Source organism: Scyliorhinus torazame, chromosome 10 (genome assembly GCF_047496885.1).
Source record: "Scyliorhinus torazame isolate Kashiwa2021f chromosome 10, sScyTor2.1, whole genome shotgun sequence".
In the NCBI taxonomy this organism is placed as follows: domain Eukaryota; kingdom Metazoa; phylum Chordata; class Chondrichthyes; order Carcharhiniformes; family Scyliorhinidae; genus Scyliorhinus; species Scyliorhinus torazame.
Genome location: NC_092716.1, coordinates 153,879,741 through 153,900,404, shown reverse-complemented (window position 1 = coordinate 153,900,404; position 20,664 = coordinate 153,879,741). Strand labels below are relative to the sequence as shown.

The window sequence follows — 20,664 nt, the reverse complement described above, 5'->3', positions numbered from 1 at the left end:
CCAGATATGTCATCAGCGGTATGGTGCTCATCAGATTGTGCCCCAGGAGCCTGACCACTAACATGCCCACCGAGGTACGTGTATTTGCATTAGTAGGGGGTGAGAATGACAGCTGTGCCGCGACCACGGTGGCATCCTCGGAGCTCTCCGCGGTGTTATCATCAGAGTCAGGAGAGGATGCTGCCCAGGATGGGCTGGCGCCGTCGGCTGGAGATCCTGCGGGAGAATGGACATGTGGTCAGTGGGAGGGAAGGGTCAGTCAGTAAGGCAGTCACATCTCACATTTGACAGGTCCACTAGGTGGAGCCCGGTGGTTCCTCACCTCTGCGGCGTTGGCCAGCCTCCGCGAGGGTGACCAATCTGTCCTCTGCCACTTCCAGGACACGCTCCTCAAAGGAGGTGAGGATTCTTGTGTCTGGCACCCGGCTGCCAGCCTGGACCCCCTCCTGCCGATTGTGGGAGAGCTTTTCCTGGGGAGACAGCGAGGGCATCGTTAGCCACACGTGTGGTTCACAGTGATGGGAGATGGGGGGAAGAGGGAGGGAGGGGGGGGGGGGGGAAGGGAGGGCACTGGGATCGCTTGGCGAATTTGGGGTGGATGCTCCCGTGTGTCGGAAGAGTCTGGTGGGTCGGGGGGGCGGGTTGGTGTCTACTCGCTCGTGCTGCCCAGTGTAGGTCACTGACCTTCTTCCTGCACTGCTGGTCAGTCCTCTTGGTCGTACACTGGCTGCCTTGTGGCTCACCCTCTGGTTCCCCCGGGGGAACAGGACATTTCTCCTGGCCTGAGCCGTGTCCAGGAGCCTCCGCAGGTCAGCGTCCCCGAATCTTGGGGCTGGTCTCCTCGGCGTCATTGTTGCGAGCTGGCTGGGGTTGGCTGAGCAAGTGCACTAAGTGCTGCTCGACCTTGTTAGCGGAGGGCTGGCGAGTACGGTTCCGACGAAACAGCTGGCAAGCCGTCATTTACGGCGAGAAGCCCGTGAGGCCTTGTTAACTGGACCAATTAACCTGGAATTACATTGCTGGCCTCGCTGGGCCTTGAATTGCATTGCCGGCATCACTGGTCCGAGCGCTGGGAAGCTTGTGACAATTCCCCCGCGCTACCACACTTCAAGATTTTTCCGTTGAATCGTGTCCACAGTGTTCAATTCTGATCGCCACACGACCAGAAGGATGTGGAGGTTTTGGAGAGGGTACAGAAGAGGTTTACCAGGATGTTGTCTGGTATGGATTAACTATGAGGAGAGGTTGGATTAACTCCGTTTGTTCAAGGAGGCATGGTGGCGCAGTGGTTAGCACTGCTGCCTCACGGCGCTGACGACCTGGTTCGACCCCAGCTCCAGGTCACTGTCCATGTGGAGTTTGCACATTCTCCCCGTTTTTGCGTGCGTCTCACCCCACAACCCAAAGATGTGCAGGGTAGGTGAATTGGGCACACTAAATTCCCCCTTTATTGGGAAAAAATAATTGGGTATTCTAAATTTATTTTAAAAATATCTCAGTTTGTTCTCACTGGAACGAACAAAGGAGGTTGAGGGACGATCAGATAGAGGTTTACAAAATTGAGCGTCATGGACAGAGTGGATAAGTCAGACACTTTTTTTCTGAGGGTGGAAAAGTCAATTACCAGGGTCATAGGGTTTAATGTGCGAGGGGCAAAGTTTAGAGGAGATGTGCGAGGCCAGTTTTTTAGAGTGTCGTGGGTGCCTGGATCTCCCTGCCGGAAGAGGTGGTGGAAGCAGGTACGATAGTGACGTTTAAGGGGTGTCTTGACAAATAAATGAATAGGATGGGAATAGAGGAATACGGATCCCGGAAGTGTAGAAGATTTTTGGGAGGGACGGGCAGTATGGTCGGCGCAGGTTTGGAGGGCCAAAGGGCCTGTTGCTGTGCTGTACTGTTGTTTGTTCCGCGATGGGTCATGTGTATTTGCTACATGCTACTTTTGTACAGAGCAAAACAACGCACCATAACCTCACAATGGAAAGGAGTCCAGACAGTTGTTTTTGTTGATAATGACTTGCAATATTTAAACAAGGTTCATTTTTGGCCCAGTTGTTTGAAGCTACCTGGCACACAGCCTCCAACAATCCAAGAGCGTCTAGGTAAAGATGTTAACCAGGCAGTTGCAGCCATGACTGATCCAGATGTTAATATCAACGCACATGTATTACCAGTTAAATGTTAGCTCTGGCTGCATGAAACTAACTCGATCAAAATCCTGTGCCTTTTGGAGAAATGGCAAAAATGGCTTCAAGGTTTTGTGCAAAATCTTCCCTTTAGTGAAATACACACATGTACGAGCACATGAACACACTCACCACATTATTACCAGCTTTACATTCACATTCTCTCAACTTCTTGTCTTCTCCTAGAAAGGGGAATTTTCCACTTTTCCCAGTATTGCTGAGACTGAACATATTTCCCATTGCCACCCGGTCACAATTTGGGTATAGACCAAAGTTCAAAACTGTTCTCTTTCCAATTGATGCCACATTGCCATGCATTAGAATCATACAACCATTCAACCCATCTTACCCGAGCCAGCTCTTTGAAAATACTATCAACTCGCCCATTAGACTGTTGCAAAATTAGAAGTCCTGATTATTTTGTCTCTCCTCTTCCTAGGTATTTGTGTGATTTTCTTTTTCCCGCCCAGAAATATTTTCCTACAGACTTGATGGGCCGAATGGCCTCCTTCTGCACTGGAGGTATTCTGTGATTCAATGAAATGCCTTCCTTTTCTTGGTATTTGTGTGATTTTCTTTCCCCCCAGAAATGTTTCCCTACAGACTCGATGGGCCGAATGGCCTCCTTCTACAATGTAGGTATTTTATGAGTATGAAATGCCATTTGCAATGATTTTAAAAACTCAGGGTTTTTTTTGTCTGCACCAGGTCACTGCATTTTATCTGCAAGTACTGAATGCAGATGAGCGTCGAAGACTATGTGAGAATTTAGCAGGTCATCTCAAGGATGCTCAACTTTTCATTCAGAACAGAATGGTGAGTTGTACACCATGTGGTGAAGATGCATAGTTCTTGTCAATTATTAGAGAAAAGAATAATACTTAATCAAATTTCTCTATGTTGCAGAGCTCCATTTAGGTAGCCACACACGTTAATACTTAAACTAGATCAAATTTCTGTGCTCTTGTGTTTCAACAAGGCAAATAGGGCTTAAATATTCAGTACAAACTCTTCCATTAGTGCAACATGCACATGTGGGAGCACATATAGGCCTACCATGTTATCACTGGCTTTACATTGACGCTTTCTCATGTTACCTTATTCTTTTTAATTTAAATATTTTTTATTCTCCTCCTTTTTCACATTTTCTCCCAAATTTACACCCACCAACAACAAACAATAATCAATAACAAATATGTCAATCCCCATATCAATAACAACGATCCCATCCTTCTCAATGAGGTGAAGGCTACAACATCTGCCTCTGCACCCGTTTCCAACCCTGGCTGGTCCCACACCCCGAATATGGCCACCCGGGGGCCCGGGTCCAGTTTCACATGCACCACTTTAGAAATTACCCTAAAACCTCCTTCCAGTAATCCTCTAGCTTTGGACAGGACCAAAACATATGAACATGATTAGCCCCCCCCCCCCCCCCCCCCCCCCCCCCCCCCGCCCCCGGCAACGTTCACACACACCTACTCCTTCAAAGAATCGGCTCATCCTCGCCCTCGTGAGGTGTGCTCGGTATACCACCTTCAGCTGTATCAGCCCCAACCTCGCGCACGAGACGGAGGCATTCACTCTCCGGTGCACCTCACACCAGAACCCCTCCTCCATGTCCTCTCCCAACTCTTCCTCCACTTTGCTTTGATCGCTTTCAGTGGTGCCTTCTCCTCTTCCAAAATAGCTCCGTAAACCGCTGACACTACCACCTTCTCCAGTCCCCCTGTCATCAGCATCTCCTCCAGCAATGTGGAGGCCGGCTCCACCGGAAAGCTCTATCTCCTTTCTGACAAAATCTCGAACCTGCATGTATCTAAACATTTCCCCCTGCTCCAGCCCATACTTCGCTTCCAGCTTCTTCAGCCCTGCAAACCGACCCCGAAGAAACAAATCTTTTAGTGTCTTAATCCTCCCATTTCCGAAAATTTCCATCCCACCTCCCTGGCTTAAATCTGTGCTTCCCCCGAATCGGCATTTCCCTTGACCCTGCCCCCAACCCGAAATGTTGGCGAAACTGCCTCCAAATTCTCAATGAAGTTATTATTACCGGACTCCCCGAGTACTTCCCTGGGGCTATCTGGAGCGGCGCTGTTGCTAGTGCTTTCAATCCCGACCCCCTGCACAAACTCCTCCATTTTGACCCACTGGGAATCAACCCCTCTGACCCAGCTCCGCACCTTCTCCACATTCGCCGCCCAGTAGTAATACATCGGGTTCAGAAGACCCGAGCCTGCCTTCCCCTCTGTAGCAGCACCTTTCTAACTCTGGCCACCTTCCCTCCCCATACGAACGAAGTAATCCTTCCCTCAATCTCTCTGAAAAAAGCCTTTGGCAGGAAAATCGGCAGACATTGCAAAATAAACTGAAATCGCGGCAGCACATTCATTTTAACCGCCTGTACCCGATCCGCCAGTGACAGAGGGAGACCATCCCACCTTGCCAGATGAGCTTTCACTTTCCCCACCAAACTAGAAATATTGCACCTGCGGAGCCCCCCGCACTTCCGGGCAACCTGCACCCCCAGGTACCTAAAGTGAGTCCCTGCCTTACGGAATGGCAGCCCCCACCCCCGGCCGAGACACCACAAAATACTCACTCTTGTCTATATTTAGGTTGTACCCCGAGAAAGACCCAAATACTCGAAGCAGCTCCAATATTCCCCATATCGACACACTCGGTTCCAACACGGATAACAGCAAATCATCGGCATGTAAGGACACCCTATGCTCTATCCCCCCCCCGCACTATTCCTTTCCATACCCCCAAACTACTTATTGCGACGGCCAACGGCTCAATCGCGAGTGCAAACAGCAGGGGGGACATAGGACATCCCTGCCTCGTCCCACAGTGGAGAGAAAAGTATCTCGAGCTGATGTTGTTTGTGCGTACACTCGCCCTCGGTTCCTTGTATAGTAGCTTTACCCAGTTCACAAATCTTGGTCCAATCCCAAACCGCTCCAGAACTGCCATCAAGTACCCCCATTCAACCCATTCAAACGACTTCTCAGCGTCCAGTGCCACAACCGCCTCTGTTTCCTTCCCCTCTGCCGGTGCCATAACGGCGTTCAATACCCTTCTAACATTTGAAAAGAGCTGCCTCCCTCTCCCGAACCCCGTCTGATCTTCACCTATCACCTTCGGGGGGCACTCCTCCAACCTACCCGCCAGTACCTTCGCCAATACGTTTGCGTCCACATTCAGAAGCGATATGGGCCTATCCGACCCACACTCTGTTGGATCCTTATCTTTTTTTAGCAATAGGGAAATCAATGCCTGCCCCAAAGTTTGTGGCAACACCCCCTTCCCTCGCCTCTTCAAACATTCCCACCATCAGGGGTGCCAGCTTATCCTTGAATTTTTTATAATATTCCACCGGAAACCCATCCGGCCCTGCCACCTTCCCTGACTGCATCCTCCCAATCGCATTCTTTATCTCCTGCTCCACTATCGCTCATTTTAATGTAGCCCTGTCCCCCTCCCCTAACCTCGGGTACTCCTACCCATCTAGAAATTCTTGCATCTCACGGTCTCCCCCAGGTGGCTCTGACCTGTACAACCTCTCAAATTCCTCAAAAACCTTGTTAATCAAATCCAGAGCCACCACCAAATTCCCTGCCCTATCCCTCACCTGAACAATTTCCCTTGCCGCTGCTTCCCTCCAGAGCTGACCTTTTTTATCTCCATTTTCGTAAACTGCACCCCTTGCTTGCCTCAGTTTGCGCACCGCCTTCCTGGTTGATAGCAGGTCAAAGCTCGCCTGTAGTTCCTTCCTCTTTTCCAGCTTCACTGGGTCCCCATCTTCTGCATAACTCCTCTCTACCTTCAACATCTCATCTATTCTCTGCCGCTCCAACCTCTCCTCTTTGTCCACCCTGTCTTCGACACCTCACCTGTATAGTTGAAACCAACATATTCCTTAATTACCTTTTTCAATTTTGTCACAGAATCCTTGGTCCCCCAAAAGTCCCACATCTAATTTCCACCCCGGCCTCTGTGCTATCTCCTTCTCCAGTACCATATCAACAAAAAACTCGATCCGCGATTATACCTTATGGACTGCTGAGAAAAACGAGTACTCCCGTTTCCTCGGTTGCAGAAACCTCCAAGGATCCATCCCTCCCATTTCCACCATTAGCCCAGCCAACGCCTTCGCCCCCCCCCCCCGCCCTCGATGGGACCAGCGAGCGCGGCCGTGACCTGTCCAACCATGGCTCCTGCACCAAATTCCAGTCCCCCCCCCCACTATCAGTTTGTTTGTGTCCAAGTCGGGGATGGCCCCAAACACCTTTGCGAATCCCACATCGCCCCAATTGGGACCGTATACACTTAACAGCGCCCCTGTCACAATCACACTGATCTGCCACCACCTTCTCCATCTGGAAGCGTATTCTTTTGCTGACCATTACCGCTACCCCTCGAGCCCTTCCGTCAAATCCAGCGTGAAACACCTAACTAACCCAGCCCTTTTTAAGTCTCACCTGGTCCTTCACCCTCAAGTGAGTCTCCAACGCCACTCGTCTTTTTGCCAACTCCACTGTCAGGTCCTGATAGATCTGAACTCCAGCACCATCCCACTGCACCTCGCGCTTCTGCTTCGCCCAGCTTAACACCTTCTCCTTCATGCAGTACTTACGGAAGCAGATAATTACTGCTCTTTGCGGCTCATTCACTTTGGGCTTTGGCCTTAATGACCGATGGGCTCTGTCCAGTTGGTACCGGGAGGGGTTCTCACCCTCTCCCATCAGCTCTGCCAACTTCTTAGCGAAGTACTCTGTTGGCCTTGGACCCTCTGCCCCTTCGGGCAAGCCCACAATTCTCAGATTGTGCCGCCTCGAGCGGTTCTCCATGTCCTCGAGCTTTGCTCGGAGTCCTCTGTTGACCTCCACCACCCTCCGCAGCTCGTCCCCCATCGAGGTGAACTGGTTGCTGTGCTGCTACACTGCCTTCTCCACTTCCTTCACCTTCTCACCCTGCTCTCTCACCTCGGCCGATGTCTTGGCCACTGCTATCCTCACCGAGGCGATTGCCTCCTCCACCAATGACTTCAATGCGACCACCGTCTCCTTCCTCAAAGCCTCCATGTGCCTCGCAAACTGCTTTTCCAGCTCCACTGCCATCACCTCGGTCATCTTCTCCACCGTAAGTAGTGCGGCCCCACCATGCGGTCCGGCATCCGCCATCTTGTCAGCACTTTTGCTCGTCCTCTCATTCAACGGCGAGCCCGCCTTTCCTCCCTTCTTCGACGCTGCTCTTTGCAAGCTTTAACGGCTTATTATTTTTCCTTTTTTTTCGACCCTTCTTTCCTTCTTCAATCTTTTGTTTCTTTTTTTCCAAAAAAAAAGTGGGGGATAAAAACTTTCACCAAATTTCTTTAAAACTTCTTTCTCTTTTTTTGTATTCCTCCAGAATTTCCCTGGGACTGGACTTCAATCTTCTCACCACATTCTAGGCGGGAGCCATCCGATGTGGGACATCTCACCTACATCACGCTCTGGCTTCGGGCCTGCTGCCTCGGCCTCCGTTTAGCTCCGCCCCCGCTGCTCCGACTTCCGCGTGCGCTGGGCCTGACGTCACAGCAGCAGCCGCCCGACACCCGCGCGGGGTTCCACGCTGGTTTTCAAGCCGGCCCCGCTTGCTACCCGGGACGGCCCCAAAGGCCGCCAATAATCAGTGGGGGGGGGGAGGAAGAGAGAGCGAAGAATCGGGGAAACCCCCCAAAAGCACCGCAAATAGTGGCCACTGGCGGGAGCTCTTCTCGATGCGGCCGACCGCTCGCAAACGCCACCGGAAGTCACCTTATTCTTTTTTTTAAAAAATATTTTTATTGAACATTTACCATTTTTGTACAAATCAAAAATGTGCCAGCTATAGAAAAAAAATCTCCTACCAACAACTATAGCAACGCCCCCCGGCAAAAAAAAAAAATGAACCCACCCGAGCAGCTAACCGTGACGAGATCCTTAAAGTGCAATATGAACAGCCGCAATCGCATCCACCCGCCCCCACACACACACACACACACACACACACACAACTTGATCTTCTCAGGGTCCATGTCACCAGGCCACGCTGTGACACTCAGTGGTGTGGCCTGCCTCCAACTCCGCAGAATCCGCTGCCGCCTGGCCAGCAGCGAGGCGAATGCCAGACATCCTCACCCACAACAGTCCTCAGCTCCTGCTGGTCCGACACAGTGGCACAGTTGTTAGCACTGCTGCCTCCCAGCTCCAGGGACCTGGGTCCAGTTCTGGCTTCAGGTGACTGTGTGGAGTTTGCACTTCCTCCCTGTGTCTGTGTTTGGTTTCCTCCAGGTGCTCCGGTTTCCTCCCACAGTCCAAAGAAGTGCGGGTTAGGTGGATTGGCCATGATAAATTGCTCCTTAATGCCCAAAAGGTTAGATGGGGTTACTAGGGTGGAGGCGCGGGATTAAGTGGGGTGCTCTTTCCAAGGGCCGGTGCAGACTTGATGGGCCGAATGGCCTCCTTCTGCACAGTAAATTCTATGATTCTATGACACCCCAAATATAGCTACTAATGGACAAGGCTCTAAAACAACATTCAAGATTGCCGGTCTGGTGCTGAAAAAGACCCCAAAAAACCACCAATTTGGGACCGAACCAGAACATGTGGGTGTCGCTAGGTGGCCTCCCTCGAGAACCACTCCCACCTATCCTCAACCCCCTCAGATGTACTCATTCTGGCCTTGGTGAGGTGGCCTGAACACTACCTTGAGCTGAATCTAACTCAACCTTGTGCAGGATTGAGAAGCATTCACCCTGCGGTGGGACTCACTCCACGCCTGTTCCTCCAAAATAAGACTCAACTCTTCCTCTCATCTGGCGTTCACCTCTTCTACTGAAACCTGCTGTTCCCCCCCCCCCCCCCCCCCCCCCCCAACCCAATGATCTGTCCATACATCCCTGACATGCTGCCCTCCTCTAACCTCACCCAGGACAGTAGACGACGGTGCCATCAGGAATTTTGAAAATGCCCATCAAACAAATTTCCTGCACCTGAAAGTACCTGACCATATCTGCCCCCAAGTCTTGGCTTCTCCTCAACTCCCCCCAACTGGTAAACCGTCCTTCCAGAAACAAGTCCCTCGCCCTCTCCAGCCCCTTATCTTTCCACCCCACAAATGTGGCATCCAATTTTGCCAGTTCAAACAAATGGTTCCTACAGTTGGGGCCCACCTCGATACTACCCTCAACTTAAAATGCTGATGGAGTTCCCACCAAGTAACTTCCTGGTCCCCAGCACCTTCTCCACATTGGCTGCCCAATAATAAAGCATTAAATTCAGCAGTGTCAACCACCCCCACCTGACTCTCCCTCTGTGGGACCCCCTCCAGATCAGAGAGGAATTCTCCAGCCCGTTTGCAACCCATTATGAGCCGCTCCAACTCCGAAGAAATGCCTTGGGTAGAAAAACTGGGAGGCATGGAAACAAAAACACGAATCGCAGCAAGATATTTATCTTAATAGCTTGAATCCGACGTGGAAGTCTGTCCAATCTCTGGAGATCCCCCCCGCCAACGCTACTCGCCAGGCTAGTGTAATTCAATTTGCAAAGCTGTGCCCAATCCCGAGCCACTTGAACCCCCAGATAGTGAAAACTCTAGTCCCAGCCAAACAGAATGGCAGCCGCGCCCCTCATGTTGGACGACAGCTTTCAACCATTTGCAAAGCCTGTCTGATCTCTCCCCATAACCTCCAGGAGATGGGGCTCCAATCTCAACACTAAGACCTTTGCCAAACATTTTGCATCCACGTTGAGCAGAGAAATCAGTCGGTAGGGCCGACACTCTGTGGGATCCTTATCCTTCTTCAGAAGGATGGAGGTGGATACTTGCCCCAATTTCTCCGGGATGAAACCCCGTGCCAATGAATCATTAAACATCCCCGGAACCAATGGTGCCAGCTGATCTGCGAACTTCTTATAAAATTCTACCTGGCCCCGGCGTCTTCCCCATCTGCATCTTTCCCAAGGCTGTGCAAACCTCTGCCAACCCACTCCCCAGCTCTCTCACCCACAAAATCTCTTTTTTGCTTTAATGGCAGCTAGCCTTCTTTCCATACTTACATGCCACCCCCTTTAAATGTCGCAGCTGATGTACCACCTGGTCCGTAGACAACCAGTCAAACTGCAGCTGCTTATTTCATGCCCAACGCTCTGGCTTTGGGTCGCTCGTATACTCCCTCTCTACACCCAGAATCTCGTCCATCAGCTCCTGACACTCCTGCATGGGCTCCCTGACCATGTTTGCCTTGTATGAGATGATCTTCCCCAACACTGCTTTTAACATCTGCCACAAAAGAACTGTTAACTGTTATAAAGCTATTTCTTTGATAATGTGGTTATTCTGTATTTAGGTTTTAACATAAAAGATACCTATTGGTCAGCGTAATCACTCCCGAGGTGAAGTATCCTTTCCTCACAGTTTTACAAATGGGAAAATTAATTGGGGTTCTTGTCCAGTATCTTAACAAATGTTGGGGTCTGGTCTGGTATCCTAACAAAAGACAGTAATCATTATATGGGTTAATCGCTTTTTAAAAGCTGACCGTATCCCTGGATTGAGTGCTGAGAGGAAAGATTCTACAAATGAATCTCCGGAAACAATTTCAAAAACTCTCTGATAGAACAATGGGGATGCTATCTATGGCTTGTTTTCCAGCTTCTTGCCCTGACCAACAAATTGCATCTTTTTAATTATGATATTAAACCTGCCTGCATCTAGTTTAACAGTTGGACAGGACTACAATGCGCAAATGTTTCTTCAGCCCCAACCACTAGACTTGATAAAATCTGGAGAGAAAGCGTATTGGAGTTAAAATCTGTTACCTGTGACGTGCTGGACAGCATCCTGTCCCTTCTAATTCTGCTGCACAGTGTCTTTCTGATCTCTGTACTCCACTATGACCAGTTTCTTTTTCACAGAAAGAGAATGTTGTATGAAGAGTCGCCAAGGCGCCATGGGCTGCTAGAAAGAGACTTATCTTGTGTTACTGTGTTGGCAGAGGTTGCAGAGCTAGAATGTGGTCTGACCTTGTTGGGAAAAATTAGTACCCACCGTGAGCTTCAAAGGAAAATTTAGACATGGAGGGCTGGCATTCTGTGGAATGCTAATGCTAGGATATAAGTGTGTTTCCTAACTCTAATTATTGCTTTTCCAGCTATGTGTGTTAAACAAAGTTCATCCTGACTATGCTGCTCAGGTCCGAGCATTGCTGGAGAAGCACAATTCCAAATGTCCTCCGAAGGTACTTGACTACTTTAATCTTTTTATTCCACTTTGAATTTAATTGTGCTTGCACCGCAATGATCTTTTCATGAAACACGTCATTTGATTATGGTGATGGGATTAGAGCTTGATTCGAGTTGACTGGGAAAGGATTTCTAAGAAAATATCTTCAACTGCATCAGTAATGTTATGTATTGATCCCATTTTCAATATTGTAACATTGATTTTCGTGTGGAATATCCAATTCCTAATATCATTTTGAATGATGTATCAAGATGACGTTTATTGTCCATGCTTATTTAAAGGAATTGTGGATCAACCATACGTTGGGGAACTGAAGTCATGTGTAGGCTTGACTAGTTGAAATGAAAGAAAGCATCAGATGTGTTGATAGATACAAATTTTTTGGCAGCTTTCACAGTTATCTTACCAGGCTAATGAATTTATTAATTTCAGTTTACCAACTGGGAGGATTTCAGCTTTAAAACTTCCTGAATCGCTATTTCACTACTAAACCTATTAGGTTAGGTGGATTGGCCATGATAAATTGCCCTTAGTGTCCAAAATTGCCCTTAGTGTTGGGTGGGGTTACTGGGTTATGGGGATAGGGTGTAGATGTTGACCTTGGGTAGGGTGCTCTTTCCAAGAGCCGGTGCAGACTCGATGGGCCGAATGGCCTCCTTCTGCACTGTAAATTCTATGATAAATTCTATGAAACCAGTTGACCATTGTACTCGTGACCAAAGCAATGCGCTATGCCAAAATCTACTAACTCTGCATAGACCAAATTGAACCTGGGATCTCCTGTTGTGTGTTGCTTTGTGCTGCACTCGGCAGTGAATTTTATTAATGGCGATGCCAAAGAAAATGCAGCAATATGTTTTTCATTGGAGGGAAGGTGTGTGTAGGAAAACTCTCATAATCGACCAGCACATGTAGCTATATAATATTTATGTAAAATGCGTCTCTGGTGGAGGGTGGTAAAATTGATATTGAGCCAGGAAATGGGTGTCATGGCCTAAAATGTATTAACTATTGTTTTTTTTTAATAAATAGAAATGGGGGGAGAGGTTTGGGGAGAGAATTTTTTGTCCTGCCTCTGCTCCAATGTTGGATTGGGAGAGATTTACAAAGACCAGGTTCAGAGGTGCTGCGTGTTTCGGGATGTATATAATATGGGTTGGTAGAGATTGCAAACATAGGATTGGATGACACCATGGGATTTTAAGAATGAATTAATAATTTAGTGACTTGGATGATGGTGAGTTGGCGAGGCTGAGGGCAGTGGGTGAGTCAAATTTTATGCATGATGTGATGTTGGTGGAAATTTTGAGGAAGGCAGCATAGTGAAGAGATCATCATAATGGTCAAGACTGGAGATGAGAAGAAAGTAAATGCTCCATAGTAAGACCATAATAAATAGTAGGACATTCGACCCCTCGAGTTTGCACCACAATTCAATAGGATTGTGGCTGATCTGACATTCTTCGCGTCCAATTTCCTGACCTTTCCCCATAACTGTAGATTCCCTTACCGATCAAGAAACTATCTCTCTCGGCCTTAAATATACACAAGAACTCTGCCCCTCCATCCTTCTGTTCCAAAGACTCTCAACCCTTTAGAGGGAAAAAATTCCTCCTCATCTGTCTTAAATTGGCACCTCTTTATTCTGAGACTATTCTCATGGGTCCTATAATCTCCCGTGAGGGGAAACACCCCTTCAGCATTAATTACTCTGTCAAACCCCTTAAGAATCTTATATGTTTCAATGAGATCGCCTCTCGTTCTTCTAAATTAGAGGCCCAACCTGTTTAATCTTTGCTCGAAGACAATCCCTCCATGCCGGGCACCATAGGAACCGCCTCCAATGAAATTATATATTTTCTTAAATAAGGGACCAAAACTGCTCGCAGTACTCTAGATGCAACAAGACTTCCCTACTCTTATAGTCCAACCCCTAGAAATAAGGACCAACATTCCATTGGCTTTCCTGATTGCCTGTGTGCTAGCTTTGTGTTTTGTGCACAAGTACCCTAAGTCCCTTTTTGTTGCAGCTTTCTGTAGTTTTTTTTTTTTCCATTTAAATAATTTGTTTTCTTCTCACTTCCAAAATTAACTTCACATTTTCTCACATTATACTTCATTTGACAACTTTTTACCCACTTATTTAACCTATCAGTATCTCTTTGCAAACTGTTTATATCTCCTTGTAGCTTGGCTTTCACCTATTTCATCCATTTTGGTCGGAATAATGGAACGGCAACTTATTATCTAAATGGGGAGAGACTTTAAATGGGGTGCTCCGGTGCAGAGGGATCTGGGTGTCCTCGTGCATGAGTCGCACAAACTAGCATGCAGGTACAGCAGGTAATAAAGAAAGCAAATGGAATGTTGGCATTTATTGCTAAAGGAATAGAATATAAAGGTAAGGAAGTGTTGTTGCAACTGTACAACGCATTTCTGAGACTGCACCTGGAGTATTATACACAGTTTTGGTCCCCTTATTTGAAGAAAGATGTAGTGGCATTGGAGGCAGTTCAGAGGAGGTTCACTAGATTGATTCCAGAGATGAGGGGTTTGTCTAGTGAAGAGAGATTGAGCAGTTTAGGCCTATTCTCTCTCTCTCTCTCTCTCTCTCTCTCTCTCTCTCTCTCTCTCTCTCTCTCTCTCTCTCTCTCTCTCTCTCTCTCTCTCGAGTTTAGATGAATGAGGAGAGATCAAATTGAGGTATGCAAGATGATAAAAGGTATGGATAAAGTAGACATGGAGCGGATGCTTCCTCTTGTGGGGAATTCTAGAAGGAAAGGTCATAGTCCCAGGATACGGGGTTTGGGCGCTTTGTGTTCTTTTGGCATAAATCCCTATTGCCCTTCATACTAGAAAAATAATGGAACCTGGGAGAGTAAAAATGAACCTCTCCTATGATCCATGTGCATCTTGATCACCTATAATAATCTTTCAGGAAACAGACCAAGTTAACACTAGGTTTGGTACTATTTTGGTTCACTTCATAATCGGCATTATTCCACCATAAGAATATTGAAGTATTGACCACCACTTGATATAATTAATTCAACTTCCATTCACTTGTTCCACACAGTCACCCACTTGGGAGTTGGTGAGGGGGAGGGGAATCTCTTGCATAAACCAAACATATAGGGCGCGATTCTCTGCTCCCGCGCCGTTTCAGAGAATCGCCTGGGTCGCCAAATTTTCCCGCGACGCCGGTCCGACGCCCTCCCGCGATTCACGGAAGCTGCCAGATCGGCACAATCGCGTTTTGCACGGCGCGGTCCAGTGAGTCGCCTGAGACAGCCAAAATGGCGATTCACCAGTACCCCCGCGATTCTCAGTGCCGGATGGGCCGAGCGGCCTGCCCAAAACGGCGGGTTCGCCCCGGCGCCGTCCACACCTGGCTGCTGCCGGCAGGAACAGCGCGGGATGCTGGGGGGTGGATCCTGCACATTGGGGGGGGGGGCTCAAATGGGGTCTGGCCCGCGATCGGTGCCCACCGATCGTCGGGCCAGCCTCTCTGAAGGAGGACCCCCTTTCTTCCGTAGCCCCGCAGGATCCGTCGGACATCTTCTTGCGGGGCGGACTCGGAGGACGGCAACCACGCATGCGCCGGCCAACCCGCGCATGCACGGGTGACGCCAGTTATGCGGCGCCGGCCGTGTCATGTATGCGTCGCCAAGGCCTGGCACGCGTAAATGATGCGGCACCGCTCCTAGCCCATTTTCGGGCCCTGAATCGGTCGGGATAGGGGCCGTCACGCGCCGTCGTGAAACTCGACGGTGTTCACGACGGCACGAACACTCTGTCTCCATTTCAGAGAATCGTGCCCATAATTCTGTTAATTCAGTTGCTCCTGCTATCTTTCTTGATAATGGAGACGTTATTTCGTCCTTGCAACCCTTCTTTGGTTTTCCTAACCAACTTTCTGGTGTCCATGTTGACTTTATTTTATAAAGGCCCTCTTTACTGACGCATATAATTCAAGAAGCGGCAAGGTCCTAGTTATCTTTTGAATGGCCAGACATTGTTATTGAATTGGTCACTGGACAATTACTTTGCAAAAAACCCATCCTGCATTTAAATCTCTTCACATCTGCCTGTGGGTGGCCAACCTAGCATGCACGATTTGGAGTAACTACTGTCTTCCAGGCAAACTTCAGCCTTTAACAAATTGATATAACTTATATTCAAGTCATCCTCTGAAAAGATGATTGAAGAATTTAGAACAGTGATAGTTACTGGGAAAGAAATATAATTGCCGAGAGTAAGGAGGTTGTGATGTGGAAATACAGAGAATGGTTTTGGTTTTCTCAATGTTAACCTAGAGAAAGTTGAAACTCAACCAAAATTGAGGCAGAAGAAGATTCATAAGAGTGCACATAGTTTCAGCACACAACACAGGGAATTTCATTGCTATAATACCATTCCCAATATTTTTCTGATTTGCCAATATTTCAAGATAATGGAATTAAGCTTTGCAAGTAAATTAGATTAGTACCCTTACTAAGAGCATGTTATGCTTTGCGAACTATGGTAAATCCTCAAAATTCAGGATTTATGATTGTTCAAGTCCTGCACATGACTATCATTGTATACTATATGGTTTTGAGTCAGGTCTTTCCATGCAGCTTGTGTATATTTAAAGAAAACCTTGGTCATGGGTGCTAACATTTGGTGTCTTCCTTTTATGATACAGGCAGTGGTCAGAACCTACAGTCGTCATGCCTCTTCCGCCGAGAGGTCAAACCTGTGACTGGTTAAGCCTGAAGTGAAGTGCCATGACTGCAACTGTGTAGACCCAAATGAGCTTCCGTTGTTGTTAACTATGATTGTGTAACTGATCGCTAACCTTCAAATCTTGTAACTCAAGAATTTTCTTTTTGCATATTTTGTTCAAAGACTAAAAACAAATCTTGTCCGATTTAATGCCTGCCTTTGTAACCAATCGCATTGAGTTTCTCCTCTCTTTCCTCCTCCCAGACTTCCCAATTAGCATTTTCAAATTCCGTCCATTACTTGCTCCCAGATTTAAGCTACATGGTCCTAGAGATGAGCTCTTTTTTATACTGTATTTTAAACTGTTCATCTGGTCACACGATGACTGGTTGATCTGGGCTATGCGTTTGTTTGGCTGAGAATTCATATTGGGTGATCTCATGTGAGCTCTTCTCCAGTTCCAACTAAATGTCTTTCAGCACTTATCCTTGTTCATATGTCTAGGCATCTGCTAAATATAGTTTTGAATACCCAACACACTAACTTCCGTGCCTTTGTTCTTGAAATCAAGTACAGGCTAATAACTTGGCTCATAATGACTGCTGTATTAAACAATACTGATTTTATTTTTATAATCTGGGCAATTGGTTACTAAATAAAGGATGAAACTCAAATTAATCTGTGAATGCAACTTACAAATATTATTGCAAATAAAAACTGACTTGTACAAATACAAATATTACTGTAGCACAATTAATCGCACTTTCATCTCTGAATCTGAAGGTGGTTGGTTAAGTCCCACTATAGAGAATTGAGCATCAAACTCTAGACCAATGCTCGAGTTCAGTACTGAAGGAGCACTGCACAGTTGAAGGTGCTATCTTTTTTGGTCCTGGAAGAAGTTTACTGAATGACAGATGACCACAATGATTCGATAGGAGGGCAGCAGGGTGCGTTTAATATGGTCTTTGGGGCATGTAACCTCCCAGATGTTCCGTATGTACACCGTGCATGTGATTCAAAGGATCACCCCTCAAACGAACCGATGTATGTCCCATTTAATGTCTTGATATCAATCATTCCTGCCTCCCTGACTAACTCTGCTGTCTGTCATTAAATGATGTTATTCATAGCAGTTTTCAAGTAAGCTCATCTAACGGTCCCACATTCTCTGCCACTAACTAGCACTCTGAAGTAGTTCCTCTGTCTTTTTTTTTCCCAAAGCATAGATTTTTCGTTAACTGGTCGTAAAGCTTAACTGATTGACCGATCTTGAGTCTTCGTTCCCTCAGAGTTTCTGCAAGATGTGGGACCATCTCTGGCTCCCATTTCTAGCTCTTTAATCCTAACTCAAATGATCCTTGCTAGGCCTATAGTGGTGGGCCTAAGGGGTACAAAAGCTATAGCGATAGGAGGTTACGGTGGCGGAGACGCAGCATTTCCTTTTCTCCGTAAACTTAAAATGCATGAGGGCAGGTGTAATCTCTAAGACACATTCATGAGTTCTGATTAACCCACATTCGTCCAACTCTCCCTGTCCCACCGGGTGGGGGCAACGTGAGGGAGATCCCATATATTATCCCTGCATAGAGAAGGTCTCGATGAGATAGTACCTGAGGGAGGTGTTAGCCCGTACAATTCCAATGTCCTCCAGTTGGTTGTGAGAGTATGGCCCTGAGTCCGGTGTGATGATAGGGATCATCAGGACCATCTCTACCCCCGTTATCTCGTCCATTTTGCAGTCCGGGATCGCTGAGTATACTCTGGTTACTCCCTTCAGAGTACGGTTGTCCAGCGTCCCTTGACATTTGGCTAGCTTAGCCAGTTGCGGGCTGTCTATTCAATCAGCACCTCCCCCCTATAGATCAGATCAAGGTTGTGGCTTAGCTGCCCCTGTCTGAGCCTTCCGGCTGCCTCCCTTTCTTGGTCGATGAGTTTGCTAATTATTGTTGAATGTCTTAGTGTGTGTGTGTACCTAACACTTGTCCTATTCAAACTGGCTAGACCTTTCTCTAATATTCCCTTATTCCTAGAAGTTGTTCCACCTTTGCATTTAACAAAACTGCATCATTGATTATGCCTCTTCTAACCCTGTGTAGGTTGTCATGCCCTCAGTCTAGTGGCACCCGTGTCATTGGCAGCCTGCTTCATAACAACCTTACTTAAAACACTATACATAGTTATTTCATATTATAAACAATACCTGAACCTGCAAGAAGTACAGACACAATTTGTGTACGCATCTTTCCCTGAATGTACCTGCAGCCACGTTTTAAAATAATCTCTATCGTTGTTCCAGTCTCTGGCTGCTGGGATGCACATCCCGTCAATAAAATTATATAAAGCACCATAGTTCATATAGCTACGTTCATCCGGTGTCCGTTGTGAAATCAGTGATGTTCCTGCGCTCTTATGTGCTTGTAGTTGTTCTGAGATCTCAGCCATCACAAGTCCCCACAACTGCTGCTGTCGTTCCAGCCTTTTTTGAATGTTTAATCTAAAAATATAAAGGAAAAGTGTCCTGGTCGTCACCAGGTGTTAGATGTTGTCCGTATAAAGCTTTTCCTGTATGGGCCAAACACTTCTGTTATTCAGGGGTTAGTCGTTCTCATAGGTTACAACCTTTTTATATCTATTTTCCTCGTGGTTATGTGCCTGATTCTGTTGCGCTTGAAACCGACCCTGACGTGCTTGTGCCTGTTTAATTAACCAGTTTACAATAACTCAATTATCGCAAATTCCTGAAGCTACTGCAAATATTGTTCCACTTGCAGTTACTTGTAAAGTAAAACACAAAAGATCCATTCTGCTTGGGACAGAGTGGGTTAACTAATCTGAATATATCTGACAATTCAAAAATTAAGATTTGTAAGCTCCAGTTTTTTTAATTACTTTATCAGAATTACAAAGCCAGAGCGCAGTGTGGACAGGGACAAACTCCTAATCCAGCTCCTCGTCTGCTCCAAAAACCAATTCAACTGAATATGAATTCATGGTCCCCATAAGAGAGACATACCAAATCCAGGCATTAACAAGCACGGGTCAATTCTCTGCTGGTTTGAAAAGGGGTGGAGCAAGAGTTCTCTACCGTACGTCATTTTGTCACCACCCTTCTTTTGTTTAAACAAGCAACATGATCATGGACATATTTTAGTTACCCATCTGTCCTTTACACTTAATTCTGCAAACTCAGAATTAATACATCTGCGTTGTGTCAAGGAAGTTTTAACCCTGGACTAATCTAACACTGGATTGGTCATGTGTATTTCAACTGTCCTAACTTCCAATGAACACCATAAAACTAATATTTTCTTATTCTTACACGATTTTGTACCCTGATTAAAACTCCTCGTGTATCAAAATTACCCTGGAAATGTCAATGATAACCTTTGAAAAGAAAAATTTGTTAATTAGACTCAAAACTATGATCTTTAAATCACAATGTCAGACGACAAACAAATATCACCACACTCACAAAGGAAACCTAGCGCTTCAGTGCTTTAACCAAAATAAGTTAAGTAAAAATCTTCCTGGTTCCTATTCTAAAGTTCCAAATTATAAACTCAAGGTTACTTCTCAGAAGATAAATCTTAGCAGAGATATATGAACATTCACAGACCAAACACGCACATTCTCACAGCTCGCAAATATCAGAGTTAACTGTTAGCCCTCTCTCATGGCTACAGATGCTCAAAGAGACAGCAATTTCACAATTGCTTAATAAAAATACTGAACAAGATCCTCCATTCTCCTTCATCATAAAACTTTATAACTCAAATGAATTGAATTACTGTTGAGTTTATCTGGAAGGCTTGAATGGCTCTTAATCTCAAACTGAAATCCGATCTTGCAAATTTGAAACGATCTGAAGTTCTAGACAAGAATCCATTGTTAAGTTTCTAACCTTAATCTTGTATTTACTGTACTCCCCTTTTTTTTTTGTTTTGGGAGGGCGATTTGTCATCCTCAGATATTTCTTTTTTAAAAAATAATTTTTATTCAAATTTTCACAATATCAACAACAAAATATAGAAAGAAAAGAACAAACGCCCCCCCCCCCATATACATCAATAATAAATTAACAGCCTTCATCAACACAGAGGCAAATATACACGCCCCCTCAAGAAAAACGAACCAACCCCCCCCCCCCCCCCCCCCAAGGAAGTCTAGGAACGGTTGCCACCGCCTGAAGAACCCTTGTACCGATCCCCTTAAGACAAATTTCACCCTCTCAATTTAATAAACCCCGCCATATCGCTGATCCAGGATTCCACGCTTGGGGGCCTCGCATCCTTCCACTGAAGAAGAATCCTTCTCCGAGCTACCAGGGACGCAAAGGCCAGAATACCGACCTCTTTCATCTCCTGCACTCCCGGCTCCTCTGCCACCCCAAATATTGTGAGCCCCCAGCCCGGCTTGACCCTGGAACCTACCACCCTCGACACTGTCCTCGCTACACCCTTCCAAAATTCCTCCAGCGCTGGGCAGGCCCAGAACA

General features: G+C 46.7%; 1 protein-coding gene across 1 annotated transcript in view; it reads left to right on the top strand.

Moving 5' to 3' along the window:
- cat (catalase) overlaps positions 1 to 16,903 on the top strand; it is an 84,204-nt gene extending 67,301 nt beyond the window's left edge. Inside the window, exons 11-13 of the mRNA XM_072518842.1 lie at positions 2,895 to 3,002; positions 11,368 to 11,454; positions 16,147 to 16,903. Coding sequence (XP_072374943.1) covers positions 2,895 to 3,002; positions 11,368 to 11,454; positions 16,147 to 16,203 — 252 coding nt within the window. The 3' untranslated portion in view covers positions 16,204 to 16,903. The remainder of the gene's footprint in view (positions 1 to 2,894; positions 3,003 to 11,367; positions 11,455 to 16,146) is intronic.
- Positions 16,904 to 20,664: the final 3,761 nt, after the last annotated feature.